The following is a 22,431-nucleotide window of genomic DNA, read 5'->3' on the forward strand; positions in this document are numbered from 1 at the left end:
TATTTTGGATAGCCACACCAACTTCTTCTACAGGGCCAAAGGAAATTGAGTAAGTCTTGTTCATTATATTAATGCTCCTGTGTGATGGGAGCTCAGAATAGCATCTCTTTCGTAGATTAAACTCTATACTCCTGGTATAGAGTTGATTGAAACACAGAATTCCTTTTCACGGGAAATGCTGAAAATTCTAAAATAATCCATTCCAATTTATAAATTTCCTGCTAAATAGAAATTCCAGAAAAGAATATTGTGAAAAATTGAAAATTGTGTTTTGATTTTGGCAGTTTTTTATTTTTATATTATTTTAATGTAATTTATATTTTAATCTAAATTTAGTTTTATATTAAATTATTTTATTCTTCAATTTGTTAACAATTGCTACTCCAATTAACAGAGTAAAACATTTTGTTGTTGTTATGAAACTGTTGAACAAGAAAATAAAATAATTGGAGTAGCAGCTATTTTTAATACCGTTGTGTTAGCCTGGAATCATTTTTCTAGGATATTAAAAGCAGCTGCTACTCTCATTAATACCGATCAAAGCATCAAACTATTTCATTATAACATCAAACAAGAGAAACTTTGAACAAGAAAATAAGATAGTACAGTGGAACATTTTAATTAGAGTAGCAGATGTATTTATTTTATTTTATGTTTTAATAATTTTAAAAATGAAATTTAAAAATTAAATTTAATATATTAAAATATAAAATAAAATAAATACAATTGTATTATATACCTTTAAAGCATTACACACAAATTTAAATTTCATTTAAAATAAAAAGTCAGGTGAGTCAGGCAGCCCAGGGAGCTGGGCAGCTGACTCCCCGCCTCTCAGGGCAGCCCCCAACGAGCAGCCAGGAGCCTGGGAGCCCTGGCTTGGCAGCAGCCTGCCAAATAGGCTGCTCAGGAGCTGAGATCATGGGGTAGCAACAGAAACCTTCCTAGTTTCAGTTAGAATGTCAACAAATTCAGTAAATTCCTGTGGAATGTTTCAATTCTGTTGAATCAGCATTTTCTGGTGGAAAACTGTTCCATCAGAAAATTTCCAAACAGCTCTACTCAGTTAGATGTAGCTTTCACTCATTTAGTAAAAACACACCAAACACTAGCAGGGACAATCAGGCTTGTAATTAGTAAAATGGGGATCAGTTTTAAATACCAATAAGGAATACTGACATATAACGGGGCAGCTTCTGTTTAGGAGATTGAGAATGGGAATACAGTCAGGAGTATGTGGTCTATTCAAGAACCTTCCACTGACTTACTGTGTGACCCTCATCACCTCTCAGTACTTCAGTTACTTCATCTGTACGATAGAGATGGTAATACTTGCCAACTACAGCAAATTGCTGAAATCTACAAATTGAAAGTGCTATAGAATTGCAAAGTATTGTCTTATTAATATTGATAGACTTATCAAAAATTTTCACGGCTCAGAACTGCCAGCAGTTAAAAACTATAACTAGGAAAATTACAGAAACAGTTCTTTTAAGTTGTCTGATATTTTTCAGACAATGAGAGCTTCTTGGATGGAGGAGGAGAAAAAAGTGTATATATTCAACATTAATTGACAACGTTATTTGCTGCTTAATTAACCTTTTAAGGAGTAGTAACTGTTTTTAAAAGTTTACCCATTTCCTTGGATTTGTGAAATTAAATGCTTGGGCTATTCCTGCATACTATGTAGCTTTACTGCAGGGAAATACAATAAGACTACTGACAAACCGTACTTAGTAAATCTGGACAGGGAGAAACTTTTGTAACAGTGTAATGCTATCACATACCAGTGCACTAAAGGTCATTTTCTGCAAGGTATTAAGTGCCTCCTGGCAGCTGCTAGGTGTCCTCAACTCCCACTGAAGTCACTGGAAGATAGTGGTGTTTGGCACCTATCAGGAGGTGCTCAGCACCTTGCAGAATCAGGTCCCAGTTTAGTAACATTTACTTCTATATAATAAATAAATAAATCTTTTCTTGTCCTTCTGCATACTGTCTCCAGTTAAGTGATACTCCTTAGATTTCCAGGTCCTGCCAAGAGACCATTATTAACACATGTGTCAAAGTCAGGCTTTGAGATGCACTGGAGAAGAAAATGAACAAACTTCAAATCTGAAGTAATCTTCCCATTTTTAAAAAAATAAAATGATAAAATGGTTGTTATGGTTGTGAAAATGGCTCATATTTGGAAGTTTTTGCCTCTACTTTTAAATTCTTTAATGATTTTTAATTCTAAGCAGAACCTTTCTTTTATGTAGCTCACATTTTTTAAAAAAGTAATAATAGTCTCATACAATGGTTGGTTAATGTGTGCTAACATTCTATATTACACTAAAAACAGATAAAAAAAATAAAGGGTCTGTTTTCAACCGAAGAACTCTTTCGTATTCTAACCCATACCTTGGTTTGGCCTTTATGGTGGTTTTAAAACATGGGATGATCTTACTTATCCTATGTGCTGCACTCTGTGTAGGCACCATTGGGTAAAATAACAATCCAGAGGCAGCTTTTAATTATGAAGAAATGCAAGACCCTTTTCTATATGGTTAACTCAAATATGGCTGAATGTAAAGGGCCCAGTTTTCTCATCCACTTCCACAAGTAGGCTTACATTAATGTAGAGAGTGTTTCATGTGTTATGAGAGTGCATGAACACTTCCACTTTGCCTCATGCTTATGGTTCTCTTATTTAAATGGGCGTGTTTTTAACAACCCACTATCATCTCAATAGGTAGTGTTAACTTACTGGACATATAAGTATATGGCAGGGGTGGCCAAACTTACTGACCCTCTGAGCCGCATATGCTAATCTTCAGAAGTTCGAGAGCCAGGGCACATCTGCTGGGGCTCGGGGCTTCAGCTGAAGCCTTGAGCCCCAGCAGGCATGCCCCGCCGGCCTGAAGCTGCGAGCCCCTCTCTACCGCACTGGACAGAAGCCCCTAGCTCACACCCCGCCACAGGGCAGAAGCCCTGATCTCCCCCCATCCCCAATCTGATAGGTGAAGAATGGGGGAAATTATGGGGGGCTCCACGAGCCACACAAACTATAAAAGAGCTGTATGTGGCTCGTGAGCTGCAGTTTGGCCACCTGCTATTTGTTATATGTATACCATCCATATCATATATACAACTGGGGTGACATTTAGAAACACACTTTCATAAATAAATCAGCTTTGTTAGGTAATCCAGAAAAAAGTTCCTTATAAACTTGGGCAAATGAGGTATTTTCATTACAGGGTGTACAGTGTGAGGGGGAAAAACAACCCCATTACAATGTAAATGTTATTTAATAAGATGAGCTATAGTTTAGGATTTAATATGAAGTGAGAAAATACACGTAAAAATACCAGCAGCTGCCTATGCACTATGGTCCTGATCCAAAGACCACTAAGTCAATGTGAGTCTTCTTACATTTCAAAGGGTACAGCAAAGCCCATAGTTTCAGTTTCTAATTATGAACTTGTAGTGGATCATCAGCATCTAAAAATCATGTCGTTTAGATGTATTCTATCATTTTAGTATATGTGCTCGCTTCGGCAGCACATATACTAAAATTGGAACGATACAGAGAAGATTAGCATGGCCCCTGCGCAAGGATGACACGCAAATTCGTGAAGCGTTCCATATTTTTGGGGGGTTGGACTAGATGACCTTCTGGGGTCCCTTCCAACCCTGATATTCTATGATATTCTATGATTTGTGCCTGCAGACTGGAAGCCATTTTTTAAAAAAGTAGCCCTCAGATTAGATGCTGAAAGTTACTCAGCCTTAGACAGAATTATGTACTTTAAATACACACATACACAGAGTTTTCAACAGAGGACAAAGAGGCAAAAGGTATTTTAAACCATGAAAAACTGATAATTTTATTTTCATTGCTCTAGAACTATACATTTCACATAATTCATATTATGTTTGAATAGATTTTTAAAAGAAGAGCCTGTATGAAGTGACATAAAACAAGTATTTACAAAGGAAATCCTATCAGAAACCCCTCCTCTTAACTACAACAGGGCTGTTGAGTTCCAAGACAATGTAACACGACAGCAGGCCTGGGCAAGAATTTATATAGTTCTCTGTAAACATAAGAATACCTTTATATAAAGCCAAGCCAGCATGTTCTTTGCAAAGAAAGGACAGTAGTAAAATCAGCATGAAGCAGAACAAGTCCATATTTGACAAATCACTCCACTAAAGACAGTGGTGTCAACTATAATAAAACATTTTACAGACTAGAAATATGCACCTGTGGGAACCTGGGATAGAGATTTGACAGATTTTGTTTTCTTGGCTCTTTATCAGCAAGTTAATTATAGCAACTTTTCAATCCACTTACTAATACTGTGCATAGGGCCAGCTGCAGTAAACATAGGTGTATTTTGCTTCAGTAAAGAAAGGTAGAAGTAACAGTAGTGCTTACACATGAAAAGATAATGTTATTTACTATCATATATTCAGAAACAAGTGGCAAATCTGGACAAGCAGGCAGGTTTGCAGGTATGTATTGTGACGGGGCAAGGCCAGATGGCTATAGAAAAGTAGTGGGAGATAGATATATTAGCTCCAGACTAAACAAATCCCTGGTACCAGGTTAAGTGAAATGGAAGCTGCTCCAGGTCAATTAAGACACCTGGGGCCAATTAAGAACTTTCCAGAAGGCAGGGAGAAGGCTATGTTGATTGGGACACCTGAAGCCAATCAGGGGTTGGATGAAACTAGTTAAAAGCCTCCCAGTTAGTCAGGTGGGGGAGCATGTCAGGAGCTGTGTAAGGAAGCTGTGCTGTTGGAGAGACTGAGCAGTACACACCATATCAGGCACAAGGAAGGAGGCCCTCAGGTAAGGGTGAAGTGGAGCTTGAGGAAGTGAGGGCTGCTGTGGGGGAAGTAGCCCAGGGAATTGTACATGTCATGTTTCTAAAAGGTCAGCTACCATAGCTGATACTATTAGGGTCCCTGGGCTGGAGCCTGGAGTAGAGGGTGGGCCTGGGCTCTTCCCCCCCCCCCCACACACACCTTTGCCCTCTGATTAATCACTGAGACTGGGAAGCAACAGAGACTGTTCAAGGAAGGATAACTTCTCCTCACCTCCCTTGCTGGCTTATGATGAAAATGGCTCAGTAGACTGTGACCCTTCTCCCTAGAGAGAGAAGGGTTACGTGGAGGGTCACAGTGAGCCTCTGAAGCTAGCGAAATCCGCCAGGAAACGTGGGACCCACGGAGGCAAGGACAGAGCTTTGTCACAGTATGTACGTATGCTCACACAGTAAAACATAAAAAAGCTTCAGGCATTAAAGCATTTAGACCAATTGCCAAATCATATTGTGCTACCTCCCCACTACTCACCTTCACAGCTGTAATTGTACACAGCTACTGTTGACCTTTCAATGAGATTTTCATCGTGGTGCCAGCTCACTGCCATATTCCCCATTCCAAAATAAGGCTCTTGTTTCAAGTACGGCATTTGTAGAGGATCCATATAATTCAATAAAGTCAAGTTATAAGATGTTCTGTACTTAAGACTGGTGCAGTCATTCCTTGGTGTATAAAGACTGCTTTGAACTTCTAAGAGGGACCCCTTAATAAAAGTAGAAATATCCTGTTCTCTATCTGTGACAGCAGTATTTTCAGTTTCTCTGGTCTCAGATAAATTTTGTTCTTGCAAAGCCTGGACGGCTTCTACATTCAAGTAGTCATTAAGTTTGATTAATGCTTTACAAGCTGCAAATAGTTCAGGATGACAATATTTTATTTCATAATCCTCCATAGGCCATGGAACAGTAAACAGTCTTGTGTTCAAGTATTTGTAAGTGCATCCTGGGTTTCCAATTAATATACGAGATACTGGTGTAAGAAAATCTTTTCCTTTGATCCTTACAAGATCTTGGAAGAAACAATCATGTTTTTGCAAGGTCAAAAAGGCTTCTTGCACTATGTGATGAAGTTCTTGGGGTATCTTATCAGCTTTCCTGAGGAAGAGTTTGGAATATCTGGTCTTCCACTGAAAAACAAAACAAATAACCAATTTGTTATTTTTGTAAGAACCAGAACATATTTTAAATATTCAGGTATGTATTTTAAGGCTATGCTCATATTCTCTAAAAAGTAAATCTAGAATGTGATGCAGTAAGGAAGACACAGTACTTTATATTTGTTTAGTACTTTAACATTACAAGGTACCTTACAAAACAGATGCTGTATGTATATCTGAAATACAGCAGTCAAGTGGGATGCTGCACAAGCACATCAGTAGAGGGAGGGAAAATTTTGGACAAAGACCACAAGGTCAAACCCCTCATTTTAAGTAAAGGGCCACAGAGCAGTCTTCAGTTCTAAAGATTTCATCCAAAATCCACCACTACCCCCCTGCACCCAGCACACCATATACACACAAAACACTGCACTGAACACATTAATCTACCTCAGAAGTATGAGGGCACTGAGCTGACCCTGCTAAGATTTAAAGCTATGGCTCTAGGTATTCCAAACTCAAGGCTTGGGCTCACGAGCCATCTCCTTTAGTTATGACTACTTGCTACATTTGGTAAGGAAGCCACATTGTAGATAGAACACTGGCAAATTGGATCAGTTCCAATATTGACCTCAGGACTCTTACACTCCAGCTTAGTAGGAAGAAGAAACCAACTCTGGAAAGACAGGGGCAGGGAGGAAAAAGGGTGACTACAGCTGTGTTGTGCAATTCCTTAATGGTGATGTGGGCAAAGCTTTGCAGCATTACTCTCCTGTATAATTCTTGCAAAATTTTTATTATGGTGATAGGAGCTTGTGAAAGGAGTCAATTTGGCCCCATTTTCCTGTTCAGTTAGTGCACGTTTGTGCCATTTATTATTTTGACCACCATTGTTTGTTTTAGGGAGGTTAATAAGCACAAATGCAGAGGTTTTCCCCTCCCTACCACATTTTTGTGTGTCAGGCTCTGTGGTTAAGATCTGCTCATCATGCAGTAGTGGCCAACCTGTGGCTCCAGAGTCGTATGCGGCTCTTCAGAGGTTAATATGTGGCTCCTTGTGTGGGTGCTGACTCTGAGGCTGGAGTTACAGGCGTCAACTTTCCAATGTGCTGTGGTGTACTCAATGCTCAACCCCCCGCTCTGCCCCAGGTCCTGCCACCACTCCACTCCTTCCCCCGAGCCTGCCATGCCCTCACTTCTCCACACCAGAGCCTCCTGCGCACCACAAAACAGCTGACTGCGGCGGGTGGGAGGCGTGAGAAGGGAAGGGAAGGCGCTGCTTGGCGAGGCTGCTGGTGGGCGGGAGGCGCTGGGAGATGGAGGGGGTTAGCAGATGGGGGGCTGCTGACATATTATTGTGGCTCTTTGGCAATGATCATTGGTAAATTCTGGCTCCTTCTCAGGCTCAGGCTGGCCACTCCTGCAGTAGTGAAACAGCTAGGGCAGCTGGTGTTACATACGGCATCAGATGGATCATTTGAATTGCATTCCTCCCAACACATAGGTGCACAGTCTACCATTATCTAACAGCACTGCCAATAGATTTGGATCGGTCATAAACCAATTTAGTGCAGTTAGAGGGTGTGTAGCACAACATGTACTGTAATCTGTACTATGTACATTTTCAATGCGTTTTTATTTCTTTTTCAGTTTTGGCATTTTCTAAATGTATTAGTCCAAAATCTCTTAACATGTAAATTAGTACTTAGATACCACTGTGGTGAACATATATAAATGCCTAGGTAGAATGTATTAGATATACATTGGCAACAGCCAACTGTTTGGAGTACATTACTTGGACACCAACCCACACAGAATAAAGTCCAAACCAGAAATATACACATATGTATAACTGATGCTTTAAAAAGGGCCAATTTCAGAAAGCTGAAAACAATTGAGCCAAATTAGCTGGAAGAAAGAATTTGATTAGAAAAAATTGAGTAGTAATAATCCTTTGCTTTTTATCAGTAGATCTCAACTCACTTTACAAAGGAATTCAGTATCATTACCCCTATAGTACAGAGAGGGAAACTGAGGCACAGAGGTGAAGCGTCTTGCCCAAAGTTACCCAGCAGGCCAGTGGCCAAGCTGGGAATAGAACACAGGTCTCCTGAATCCCAGGCTAATGAGCTATCCACTAGGCAACACTGCTTCTCCATGATAATTTTATTTGATACCTAAAAATGCACAACAGAGAAAGCTACACTGGTTAAAAAACCAACCAGGCTTAGGGGAGAGGTGAACACAACTATACAAAAAAAAATAAAGTGTATTTTTCATCACGAACAAATGAAAAAAAGGGGAAGCTGATAGCAATGAACATAAATCAGACGCTTGAAATGGTAGAAAATTGATTCAAGAAGCAAAAAAGGCACAAGGACAAATCAAGGGCCACCAGAATTAAGGTCAATAAGGAGTTTTTTTTAAATATACGAGGAACAAAAGAAATCCTAACCATGATACTGATCCATTGCTAGACAGAAATGGTAGAATTGTCAATGCAAAAAAAGCAGAAGTATCTAATAAATATTTTTGTTCTGTATTTGGTAAAAAGCCATCTGATACATTTATATCTTGATGATGAAATACTTTATATTCCACTAGTATCTCAGAAAGATGTTAAAACAGCAGCCACTAAAGACAGACTTTTTAAAATCATCAAGTCTAGTTTACTTTCCTCCAAGAGTTTTAAAGGAGTTGGCTTAGGAGCAACTGAACCAGTAATATTGACATTCTATAAATCTTGGAATACTGGGGAAGCTCCAGAGAACTGGAAGAAAACTAATGTTGTGCCAATATTTAACAAGTGTAAATGGGATGACCCGAGAAATTATAGGCTTGCCAGCCTGACGTCATTTCAGGGCATTATAATGGAATAGCTGATACAGGACTCAATTAAGAAACAATTAAAGGAGGGTATGTAATTAATGCCAATCAACATGGGTTTATGGAAAATAGATCTTGCAAAACTAATGTAATACATATTTTTGTTGACATTACACATTTGGATGATGGAAGTAATAATGTTGATGTAATATATTTAGACTTCTGAAAGGCATCTGACTTGGTACCACATGACATATTAACAAATTAGAACAATACAACTTTGACATGGCACACATTAAACGGATTAACAATTGGCTAACTTTTAATTTTAACTTGTAATTTTAAAAGTGGAATCATTATCAAGCAGCTGTGTTTTTAGTGGGATTTTACAAAGATAGTGTAGGCCAAGAACCAATCTAACATTTTTATCAATGACATGAAAAACAAAATTATTTCTGATAAAGTTTGCAGAGGACACACAAATTGGGGGAATGGTAAATAAAGGAGACAGGTCATTGATATTGAGTGATCTGGAGCGCCTGGTAAACTGAGCACAGGCTGACAATATGCATTTCAATACTGCCAAAGGTAAAGCCATATATCTAGGAACAAAGAATGCAGGCCATATAGTGGATTCTATCCTGGGAGAGGGGGACTCTGCCAATTAATTTCAATTTTCACCACAAGAAAGGAACACAGTGCAGTTAAATTAAATCTTTAAGGTTATCAATCCAATACACGAATAATTGGGCTGATCATTTGTAGAATAGGGCTGTACCTCCGTCTTGGTTTTTTCCTTTCCTTTCCTTTCCCCTTTATCAATCTAGGAGGCACAAATCAGCATGTCATTCTTTATTAATAATCTAATCACATTTTAAATACACCCTTACATAACACTTAGAGCCTCAAACAAGAGAGTACATGGTTGCTTCTTAAAGGAACACTATTTTATTTAGATTTATAAAATATGAAGAGATATCCATCCAAAGCTATAAGCAGCCTTGTATAATTTAATTTTCACAACATGTAATAGGCTGCTTGTCCTACTCCAAGAAAAAAATATACAAATATGCACAGCTGACATGATAAAATAAAATAATATCCCCTCCATATCAGCTCATCCCTTTCCAAATCCCTGGGAGAAAAAAACTGGACCTTGACATTGCTGCAGTCGTTACTGGATGTTAAATGATTGAAAATAGGATAGGAGCTGGACCATAACACAAGCCATATCTAAGGATTTGAGCCACACTGTGAAAAAAGTTTGTGAACCCCCGTTATAGAGCAAGGGTCAGACCATTATCTTTATATTTACTCTCCTAAAAAAAACAAAACAAAAGCCCAGTCCTTGCAGTCCCTCTGTGAAACGTGTCAGCAGTTGAGACCATTGCTGAACCCTAACCTGGAAGGCTGCTAGTTGCAACAGGGAATGCACAAAAAATACAGTACTAGTACGGCTGGGTTAAACAACATTAAAAAATATTCCTCTCAGAAACTAAGGTTATGACACCCATATAAATAAAGTGAGGAAATAATACCGTAAAATTCATCAACAGCAACGTTTTTTATTTTGTGCAAATATTTTAATGTATTATTTGAAACACTCTGGGATTCCCATTCTACTTCCCTGCAAACAGATTATAGATCTGAGATGCCTCTTGCCTACCTAAAGAGAAGTGACTGTAAAGTATTTAAGGCCTGTAGAATGAACTGTTATCCTGGAACTCTGGGTAAAAGTCTAAAAACAATCACAATGAAAGCACTTAAGCAACATGGGATTTTTGTTTTGTGAACAGGATTTTTGTTGATGATCCTGACCTGTTCCAAAGTTATTCAGTTTACAAACTAGGGCTTTTTGAGTGAACACATCTAGTGGGAAAATCTGGTAGAGACTTTGATCAACATCCTGCATTTTTTGCATGTACAAACTGAAAGTTTTAAATACTAAGGAATGACTTAAGGGCTGGTGGTTGTTCATCTTTACACCGTGTGTGTTCAGTGTCCCTCTTTCCCTTTGCATTTACTTTATATTCTGCTCCAAATAATGGTCTTAATTGGATTAGTTACAGACTTCCTACCTCCAGGCCTTGATGTTTCTCCTTCTGATAATTTAATCCTATTTACCCTTGGACAGAGGCTGCCAGTTCGCTTAACACTGGTCCCTGCCACTAAGAAAGGGAAGAGTCCATCAATCAATTGGGTCTAGCTTACTATTAGAAACTTTAGTTCAGAAGATACTACATCCTCTTTTTAGCCTGAGTTCTTGCTCAGCCAAGAAAAAAGCCTCCATCTCCTGCCTGAACCAACAACAATCACAACCACTTTTCCATCACCTAACCATCAAAGGTATAACTCAGAATCTGTTCTCTACCTAACTATATTTCCATCTTCTGTCTCTCCAAGTTTAAATGGTTAAACTTGGTTTTGTAACTTGCTATTACACTTAGGTTTTGAAAATCGTGTGTTATTAAAGAGTTGAAATAGAAAGCATCCAAATAATACTATTTTAGCAGTAACAATGGGGTTGCATTAGATACTATCTAACTGATTAATAAACTATGGCACTATTGGGTGGTAATTGTTAAAATTAATTAAATATATTGTATTTTAAAGGTTTCACAAGATTATCCACAAAAATTCCCAAGGAAGCATTTTTTAAAATCTGATTTCAGTGGGAATTGCAGGTCAGCAACGCTGACAATGAAGCCACTTAAGTGTCTAACTTTAGATACTAAAGTTTGAAAATGTTGGCCAGAATCTATGAACAGGGCCCCAGGTATTCCACTATCCTGCAGCTGCAGAACTATGCTCTAGGAAACCCATCTTTGATTAAAAAATCAAACAAAACCCTTTAAAATATGATCTGAGAGTAAAATGGAGAAGCACTGTCTTCCTGAGATTGCAGAGAGCCTGGCACAACACCTTTAAAAGATGTCGTCTGCCACATTGATCTCAATCAGAGCTCCAGAGACACTGATTCTGAGGTTGCACAATCTGTCTTTATCAAAGACTCCAAGTATGGAATTTTCCAGTTTGTTGCACCCAGTCATCCAACATTTTGTTTTCAATCTACCTGTCCTGCTGGGACCTGCCTGCAAGTGCTTCTTGCTCCCCAGCTTTTCCCACAAAGATAAATTAGTTGGATTACAAAACATGGTCTTTGCACCATTCAATGAAGCAGGCAACAGGGAGTTGAGGTATTGGAGCTAAAATCCAGCTTCTAGCCAGAAACCTGGAGGACCAAAAGTACAGACTGGTGAGATGAAGTAAGCTGAGTTGAGCTCAGCTGCTTGGAGAACAGAGCAGCAGCCAAGACCCAAAGGGCTGAGAAGATGACCATTTCTCCGCTTTCCTGGCACATGTGGGGAAGGAGACTCTGAGCTAGGCCACATGAATGCTGAGCCCCGTGAGCTGCCTGAAGAAAACATCATTAATAATAATCATTACTGAAAATAATTATTGAGGAATTTTATGTCAATGAGTATTTTCAACTCTGAGCCATATTCGTGTGTGTGTTTGAGAACATGAGGATGGGAATGAAGGCTATTTCATGGAGATAAAATATTTAATGCTACTACAGAATCTAGGGGTGCTTGTTGCAGTATTTAGTTCTTGCCACAGAATCTGATCTCATTGTGCACAGGTATATAAGGCTCTGCAGAAAGTAATACTTAAGGAATAAATATAATGCTTTAGTAGTTCTTGTGTAGCATCACTGCTAAATTTTTTTGCACAACTTTAACATGAGAGGCCAAAATTAGACTTTCATATTAATCAATAGCCAAATCATATGCATCATCATGACAAATTTAGGAAGGCACTGTATATTTTAATACAGTTTTAAAAACACCATTAATCTACTGAAGTTGTTACATGAATCGCACAAGTAAAGTTTCAAGCAAAGAAATAAAGAGGACAGAATCAAACAAGATGCTACAAAGAAATTAGAAGTCTGAAAATACACATCTGAGATGAAGATGCACAGCTTACTCAAATGCAACAATATTTCACTCTCCTTTTAGGACATGGAGGTAATGTGTTCCACATTTCAACGTCAGCCAAATCAGAAGCATGTTACCTTTGGCTTGTGCACTAAAATTACATGCTTAAGAACTATTTTATCAATATTTCTTACATTGTGTCTTTAGAGTTCTACCCTAAGAAGCATACAGTGGTATCTCAGAAGAAAACAGGGAGTGGAAACACATTTTAAACATATCATCTCAAAATATTGTTTGGTATTCTTTAAATCTCCAACCAGCCGTCATTCTATGTCCTGCACAAGGAAAGCATTAAAGCATCAGAAAACAGGGTAAACACTGAATTAATATTGAACGCCACCATGTTGGTTGAAAAGAATCACGTCCTGTTTGCTGTAACTCTGACAGCAGGTGTTAAAGGTCAGTTCGTATTGACACTGCTAGAAGTAGTTATGTCACTGATAACTTCAAGAATGAACATGAACATTCTGTGCTTAATTTTTCATATGTGTATTACATAAGCAGAATTTAAAAATCAGCCATGTTGTGGTGTCTAACACACAATTTGTTTTCAAGACACAGGATAACCCCACCACTCAAGCACCTGAATAAAGCTGCAAACCAGTGAAGAGGTCCCCCGATAAGCAAGTTGGCACTTATATTTCACATCATGACATGTTATGTTTCATTGAAGACATTTGGGATTTATTACAATGATTTTTTTCTAGTGTTTTTCTCAGATGCTATTCACTATTTGATTTCTAAAAGGGACATTGTTCTGGGTGCAGTTTGTGGTTCCATTCTAAAATCCCTGATCGGAAAAAATGCCCATTGAAAAGGGAGTGCAATGGAAGTACTTTTTAAGTAGGGACTTCAGGACTGTGCTCAGAGTATATCTTCATGCCTGTAGGCATGTAGCAGCTTTTGAATGATATTCTGCCTAACCCTCCCAACATCATTTTGTTCAAACTACATTGCTCACAAGTGGGGGATTCTTAAATAAGACAAAACAAGGAAAGCCATACAGACTAATCTACAGTACATCATTATGCATTTTGTTATTTTCTATAGTCTCACTTTTTTCCAATTTTAAGTACATGTAGGTACTACGGAAATAATATTAGTGGTAAGAGTGGAACTTTGGGACATCCACAGCGGCTATTTAAGTAAGAAAGATTTTAAAATTCCTATCATGGTTATTGAATGAAAGGTGTTTGATGTTTATCAATACCACATATATATGCAAATGCACATGTCTGCACATAAACTAAACAGGAGGCATATTTTATGTACAGACCTTGCAAACTTACTCAATCCTTTCAAGGCTATAAAATTTCAGTTGTTATCTCACCTTCTGGCAATCAGTTCTATCCATTTGGTTCTGGATCCAACGCCCACAGATGTCAATGGGAGACTTTCAGTTGACTTCAATAGGCTTTATGTAAGATCCTTGATCTTTTCAATATCACTAATTACTTTAATTTGGTCTAATTTGATTGCTTATCTTCCCAAAGCCCTTCTACCTGTATGGATGCTGAGAGACTCCACTTGGCAGCCTCTGCTCAACCATGTCTTTCCCTGTCACCTCTGCAGGGATGGGCTAGGAAGTGTGGAGGACACACAGCTAGGCTCAAGCTATCAGGCCCAGATGCTGGTATACAAAGGAAATGGAAACAGACGGTAGGAGATGTAACAGGATCAAGGAAGGAGAAAATGGTGATTGGGTCGGACAAGAACTAAAAGGAGCAAGAACTTTTACTGAACATTGGTGAGACCCTGGAAAGGAAGTCTGTTTGCTGTTTTCATTTGATTTGGGAGAAGGACACTGACAAGAAAAGCGCTTCATGATAGTGCTTTTTTTTGTTGGTAGCAAGTTTGTCCACCATGTGTTTTACTACTATTTATTATTTCTATTACAGTACAGGCTCCAATAGAATCTCTGTCCCATTGTGCTAGGCACTTTACAAATATGTAAAAAGACAGCAAAAGCCCCAAAGGCCTCAAAACAGATGAGAAAAACAAAGGAGAGCAGAAAGGAAATATTAATCATCCCTTTTTTACAGATGGAGAGTAAGGCACAGAAAGATCAAGTGACTTGCCCAAGATCACACAGGAAGTCTGTAAAACTGAGCCAGGAGTTGAACCCAGATCACCCTTCTTCTCTGCAATGTGGAAAGCTGCCATCTTAAAATTCTTCTTGTCCATGAGCTCCTGCAAAAAAATACCCTTCCTTCCCGCTGCACAAGACCAAGGCTGTTTTTTTGCTACTATAGGCATCTTTGAGCCACATGTCAATACAAGAAAGTTGACACGGCTGTAATGTAGGAACTCTTGCTTTAGTTGTTCAGGCTAAGTAAGAGATTCCTTTTTATGTCTTTCATCTTACTGAATGTGTTCCAACCTCGTTTTACTGAACTTAAAATTCTTTCCACATGTTTTCAATTTGACCTGAGAAAGGTCTAAGATGCATGTAGCAGTATTCTTCTAGTTCTTTAATGCTATGCCTCTGTATACTAGTTTGGTTTAGTTATGTGACTATTGGGCCTGTTTTAGCTTTCCTTAAATTTCATTTGAGGCATGCATTCTGGCTTTTGTAGTTCAGGTCCTATGCCAGGTCTTAACCATTGTGTATTGTTTGTGACTAGAATTATAAGCATAAACATACTCTAAATCTCACTTTTAAAGACTCTTCATCTTTGCCAAATCCAGTCTATAGAACATGTTCTCTAGATGGTTTAAATCATGAAGACCTCTGATAGAACAGTGACTCCCTGTGCTCTTTTTACTCCAGTCAAGCATGAGATATTGCAAATCAATGTCATACAATTCACTTGACCACAAATTGCAAGAAAACACAAAAATAGAAAGTTCTTTATATGTTATGTGAGCTTTTACTTTAAACAAAGATTAAAAAGGAGACTTTTAGAGCTACCATTTACAGGTGTGAACTAAAGATCAAAAGGTAAAATCTTAGTCCTGTTGAAGTCAATGGCAAAACTCCCATTGGCTTCAGAAGGAGTTCACACCAAGGTTCCTGATTCTGCTCTGTCCTGAGTGCTGAAGGATTTCACTCTCCACTGAGTGCAGCTCTGCAAACGCTACATACACCAGGACCTCACCTATGCTAGTCCTCAGAAAGGAATTAGAAGAAGTGACATTTTAGTCTTGTCAGCTCTAATAGTGCACCAATAAATAAAGACTGGTTTGCTATTTGATAAGAATGCTCAATCAAGTTTACTACAAATAAGGTTAAAAATAAGATACAATACCAGTTGGTGGAATTCGGCATCTCTAGGTGTCAGATATGGAAGCCAACTCTCTCCAAGTTCTTCAAGAAGCTTCTGTTTCTGTTTGGTTTTTTTTTTTTAAAAAAAGTATGACATGAAATTAGTCAAAGAAGCAAATAACAGTTAAATAATAAACTAGTTGCATTAGGAATTTAAAAAAAATGTAAAAAGTTAGTATTGTTTCACTAGCCAAAATTTAAGAAAACACATCTTAAACAAGGAGAAGTAGATGCAACCTCATCTTAATTGAGGTTTGTCCACTTAATTGAGTTTCCCCAATTTCAGTTTAGTAATTTCAGAGGATTAAGTACAGTACTTTTTGGTATCCTCAGTTCGTCCTTAGGAGAACCTCCCTTACACACTGAAAAAGTATACTCATCCTTCAAGATTCTGCAGAACTTTGCCTGATTTAAATGCTGGATCTTGTTTATTTCTTTGCTTTTCTTTTTCTCCTTCAAATTCTAGGTGTAGTGGGTGTAAAGCCTAGTGTACCCCAGGCTGTGGTTTAATAACATACTCTAAACAATCCTGAATTTTGTTTTAGACTATGTGTCTCATATAGTGTCTGTTTATTCCAGCCAACCAGAAAAGAAAAGGAAACTTCGTCCTCTTTACCTTGTCTCCAATCCAATCTTCCAACCTGACTTCAATGTGGACCAGGAACTATGCCTGCCCAAGGAAATAACAACTCCAATCTGAAGCTAATAGTCATCCACCACCTGACTATAAAGAAGAGCTTCCCCTCCTTTTTCCATCTCATGTTTTTTCTTTTATCTTTGTTTTTTTCTGAGTGGCTGGGGCAATTAATTTGACAGAACTAACAGCTTTCTGAGTAAAATGAGAATGTTTTGGTTGTAATCCACTTAATAGTCCTATCTTTTAAGAAAACGATTAAGAAAAGCAGGTCTATAATCCATAATTTTCCTGCATGTGTGTCTTAATAAAATAGATAGCTGATACTGTGTGTGTTTATTATGGAGTTAATACCATAGACCATGAGAGAGAGAGAGTTTGGCATTAGCCATAGAGGTTTTTGAAGCAATAATTTTTACACCATGACAGGCCCATGCACATTCTGCCACATCAATCAAATTCCATCTCTGCCTGAACCTGATATAAGAGGAGAATATTGAGAAAGTATAAGATTCTGCTCAACATTCCTGGTCAATATTTCCTTTGCCTCTCCTAGTGCATCTCATCTGTGTCTCTCTTGTGCAGTTCTGAGCATATCACTGGTCATTAACAAATAATTAATAAAAATGATGATACTAAACAGCAGTTAAATGCCACAAGAGGCTAAAAGTTAGCCATAGCATTTGAATACAAGTGGCTTCAAATCCTTAATATATTTCTTCTTTAAATATTTTCCACCATATAAAACACAACTATGAGAAATATTTAATTTTTTTTGCATATTAAAAATGTTCACGTGTGTGAAATCAGAAACATAATACATTTTATAACAATTTTAAAACGGAAACAAATCAACAAGCTCAAATCAAATTTAAAAAAATCAAAATTAGTAGTTATACTTTCTAATTCACCTCTGCCACTGCAAGGTTATTCCCTACACACCTACAGTTCTTTCTCTAGTCTTAATCTGGCTTTCACTATTTCCTGCTTAGAATATTTCACAGGCTACAAGGTTTCTTTGTCAAGAAGATTTACTTGATAGTCACTAAATTTCCCTTTTTATAATCACATCCCATTGCTCCTGGTTAATGTGTCCCATGTGCTATCCTAAACTGATCCTCCCCATCCTGGTGTTTGCATCCGAGAAGAATGAAAGTATTACACAGACCAATCTCTGATCTTATAATGAAAATAAAGACAAAACAAGATAAACTATTAAGAACACAAATGCAATGCTAGGGTATAAAAGACAAAATACAAATTTTCACTATTATTGTCCTCAGGTTATAGCATAAGGCAAATAAAATGTATGCTTCACTTGTGGAGGGGAACACTGAAGTATTATGGTTATCAGATTGGTCCGTCAGTCAGTCTGAACCAAGAGCAGGTAGCACAGACGAATAATATCACCACTCACTGACTGACATCCACTGATCCTAACTAGACTGACAAGAACAGCATTGACATTTACAAACTAGAAATGTACTCTGATCTCTCAGTCTATAGTTTTCTTTGGGGACACTTTATAAACTGACTATGAGTCATTGGTGAAACCAAGCCGAATGTAACTTTAGATTAAGTTGGCAGACATGTTAGCGTACTGCATATTCCCAAACAGTCATTCTTTTATGTTACAAAAAACATTGTATGACTTTTATGTTAACATTATTTATTACACTGAAAACAGTAGGCTGCCTTTGCTGATTTTGAAACATACAATAAAAGTATATTAAACTAAACAAAACTCAAGGCTAGCAGACAGAGGAGGAGAAACACAACTGACAATTTTTTTGTCAAATGCCAAGCTCTTGGCAAAAGCACACAACATTACAATGTACTCTTGAGTGTGGGTAGCACTAGCTCACACTTGATTGTCAGATCTGGCTAAGTGCTGCTCCTCAGCTTGAAGTATAGACAAATGCACACAGCTGGATGGCATAACACACTGTTCTTCTCATATACAAGAAGATGTCTCATAGATGTCAAATACATCAAGCTACTCACAAATTCCTCCAAAATATAAAAAAAAAAAGAGAAAAATCAAAGACCCAGCTATACCAGCTGGCTGTAGACGAAGTATAAGGACTGTTACATAAGTGGTGTATTTACAGCAACTTCAGGAGGTGCAGAAAAGGTGGAAAGATCTTTTTAAAATGTAACATTATCCATTACTTAGTAGCTTAAAGAGACCTTTTTTCTACATCGGATTCCTATATTTTAAAATTCTTTGTAATTAACAAGACCTTAGAAACAGAATATTGATATCTGGTTTCAAATAAAATCTCTGCGTGTTTCTTCCAATTGGCTTTTATACTGAGACTGTCTGTTGACATGTGGGGATTATGTCTTGCTTAGATGCATCATCATCAGTGCTACTACACTTGCACTGCTCTGGAAATCTACATACGCCTGCTCCTCTGTCTTCTGAAATAGGAGTGGATCTCTGTGTAAATACATTTCACGGATTGCTGTGACTGTTAAGCGACATTATTTAGGTGTGGAGCTGAGTACAGGATTGGAAGCCAGGAACACCTGCTTTCTAAACCCAACTCTAACATTTGTAATAAACTGGCATTATGCACACATGTGAGTGTTCTTAGTGACTGTCTCATAGTGAGTATAAGGAATGTGCTACCCTCAGTTAAGTGAGCTCTCTGTTAGCTTCAACGATAGAGGACCGTGGTTTTGTGCAACTTTCTCCATGAAATTTTTGTATGTCTATATCGCTTTACTAACAAGGAATTAATGTACCAGTAGCTGTTGCTAAGATACAGTAAATTACATGATGAGATGTGGAATCTATCTCCGTAACTACGTCTTATTTGTTGACAGCAGGAACAGTAACTGATGCAGAGAAATGCCTGTCTGTTACACAATCAGGAAGTGTAATGAAGGTGCAGCAAAAGTGCACTGCCTGAATTTACATTCTGAAATATTATATGCCTGGTTAACTGTTTACCAATTAAGCAGTTCAAGGGGGAACACTTAGTGACGTTCTCCAACCAGGCAGCATGGCTGTGCAAAAAGTATCTGCCTGATGTATCATCATGCAGGGCATCAATACCATTTCCAAATAGATTTCCTTTTCTCTTACTTGTAAAACGACACAACACATAAGGACCCTATTCAGTGTATGTGCTATTAAAACTAAGCACGCCTAGTTTTTCAAATGAAAATTCCCCACCTGTGCAAACACCATCATACAGGAAAGCCAGAAGATTTGAAAGTACCTCCAAGTTACAGACCAAGACGTTGGTATGAACATGTACTGTAGATCATATTTAGACATATGATGTTACAAGAATTTCTGAACCATAAAGTATCTTTAGAAATGAAAAAAGCACAAGTTAAATTTTGCAATGTACCATATGATGTATGTATCATTCATTGAAGAGATGATATTTTTCTCACACAAATAGTCTCAATGACATCAAGGCAAGCAAGATTTGCCTCTTAATGGAGAATGTAAATTTGGATTAGGGTGTTCTCAAATAATTAGGAGAAAAGAACCATGCCGCATCATTAAGGCTCTTTCTTCTGTCACTCTCAAATGTAATTTTAAAGGTGCCTATCATCTTTGCATCTAAGTGCTGAGTACAACAGATATCTCCACTTTGGAATAAGTTAAATAACAGAAGTGAAATACTTGGCTATTACAAATAATTGACATTAAATTGTTACCATGCTCTTGTAGAAATCACAGCTATCAAATTTGTTGACAGTTACAAGAGGAAGATATACAACCACAGAAATGGGTGGGCACTGCTTGAAACAGGATTAATGTGACCAAACTGAGTGACCCAAACTAACTCCAAAGAGTGATCAGTTTACAAAAAAACCTACCAAAATCTGGTGCGTGAGTTAAAGATAGCCCTGGGCATTCTCCTGCCATGCATTTCTCACATATGCAGGATGTTGCTAGAGGAAAAAAGATCAGCTTCACTACACCAAGTAATCTCTCTGGACATGAAGCAAGACCACATACACATGTAATAAGTCAGCCAGACACTTCCAAAACATAGTCTACAAATAACTATTCCTTCTAAATGTTAAGAACTATTGATTTATAGCGATGTACCAACCTTTGACCTTAAATGAGTCACGCAGCCAAAATCCCATGTAACATTTTGAAAATATAGGAGATAAAGTTTAAACAAACTAAGGGCTTGTCTACACTTACTGGAGGATCAACGCTGTGATGATCGATACATCAGCGGTAAATTTAGTGAAGACCCGTTGACGTCGCATAATGTGGACCCCGTGGTAAGTAGATCTAAGCTATGTCGATTTGAGTTACACTATTCACGTAACTCACTGCATAGCTTAAATCTTTTCCCTTTAGTGTAGACAAGGCCTAAGATGCTGAGGCCTTGTCTACTCTATGCATGAAAGTCGATCTAAGTTATGCAATTTGAGTTACGTTAATACCGCAGAGTCTACACTATGCAATGTTGACTGGAAACGCTCTCCCGCCAACTCCCCTTACTTTTCTCGATCCGGTGGAGTACAGTAGTCTATGGGAGAGCAATTGGCGGTCAATTTAGCGGGTCTTCACCACAGCGTCGATCCTCCAGTAAGTGTAGATAAGCCCTATATAAGCATGAGTGAGAAAGTGGATTGTCCTTCCACCAATACCCTCCTCACTGTTCTCTGAGCAGGATCTGCAGAGCAACGTACCCCTGGACTGAGAGGTCACTCTCATCATATGAATCATTCAGAAAAGCATTTGGATTTTTCTCTCTTTGATGTGCAGGTGACCTTTGAGAGAAATGGAGGCCTGAGATGAGTAAAGGGCCACTATTGGTCTTAAACTGGAGAATACACCAATACATCCAACACTGCAAGTAAAGGAGGAGACAGAAGACTGATTGAATGCAACAAAAAAGTCCCTGTTGATCCTGCTCAGAAAATTGCAAAGGAATAAAGGCAAAGGAGTAAGAAAAGACATCCACCTATCTGTACATAGGTGAGTAAAGCCAATGATGCCTGTCTGCTTGGCAGTTGTCATCCTCTCTCAGGTGCACTAGTTTAAGACTAGATAAAGGAAGGTGATTTACTTACCCCAGGCTGGTTGGGAGCACTGACAGTAGCAGAAGGCTCCTGCAAACACTGACTATGCAAACTGAGATATTGCAGGTGAGGAGGTGACAATGAACCCACTGAACAAGTACCAATGAAGCAGGCAGCTTATTCTTGGTCCTCTACTGAGAGCAAAGGGCTGTTTGCCTGGGTGAACTGTAGCAGAAGCTGCTGTCTACAGAAAGTTATGCTCATCCTTCAGAAAAGGGAATTCTCAGGACTTAAAAAAAAAAAAAAATCCGCACTCTGAAATCCGCACATCAAACCCTTTCCTTCAGTCCAAGCACACACCTGCCTATTCTCAACATATGATTGGAAGCATGCAGAATAAAGCAAAGATCTGTCACATCTCAGAAGAAAAAAGCATTTAGGCAGATGTTACAAAAATAATGAAGTGACCCAAGTACCATATTAATCCTCTTGTCACATATTCTTAACCGTTCATCATCCTGTTCTCTGTTATTTTCACATAAAATCTTGCATAAATCTTTGATGGTTTTTTTCATATATGCTGTATGGGAATAGGAGCCTCCTACACAATTAAACTATGAATAATTCTAGAGTATGGATACCAACCCATGAACATAAGCTATTTATTTTCTGTACAGGTGATTAAAAGGTATTTTGAAATTCCATAAAGGGCCAGACCATGGCCCAT

General features: G+C 38.2%; 1 protein-coding gene and 1 non-coding gene across 10 annotated transcripts in view; one reads left to right on the forward strand and one right to left on the reverse strand.

Moving 5' to 3' along the window:
* Positions 1–22,431, reverse strand: part of FTO (FTO alpha-ketoglutarate dependent dioxygenase) — a 326,144-nt gene that overhangs the window by 243,951 nt on the left and 59,762 nt on the right. For 7 of the 9 annotated variants that reach the window (XM_073307614.1, XM_073307615.1, XM_073307608.1 and 4 more), the window contains exons 2-3: positions 16,044–16,121; positions 5,344–5,998 (exon numbers count right to left, since the gene is read on the reverse strand). In XM_073307614.1, the coding sequence (XP_073163715.1) occupies positions 5,344–5,998; positions 16,044–16,121 (733 nt within the window). Of the gene's footprint in view, positions 1–5,343; positions 5,999–16,043; positions 16,122–19,878; positions 19,909–22,431 lie in introns of those variants that run through there. The other 2 variants (XM_073307609.1, XM_073307611.1) reach the window with 2 other exon arrangements.
* Positions 3,525–3,631, forward strand: LOC140896569 (U6 spliceosomal RNA). The gene has a single exon (XR_012154579.1). It is a non-coding gene; the product is annotated as a U6 spliceosomal RNA (small nuclear RNA).

The sequence above is a fragment of the Lepidochelys kempii genome, chromosome 12, assembly GCF_965140265.1.
Source record: "Lepidochelys kempii isolate rLepKem1 chromosome 12, rLepKem1.hap2, whole genome shotgun sequence".
NCBI lineage: Eukaryota > Metazoa > Chordata > Testudines > Cheloniidae > Lepidochelys > Lepidochelys kempii.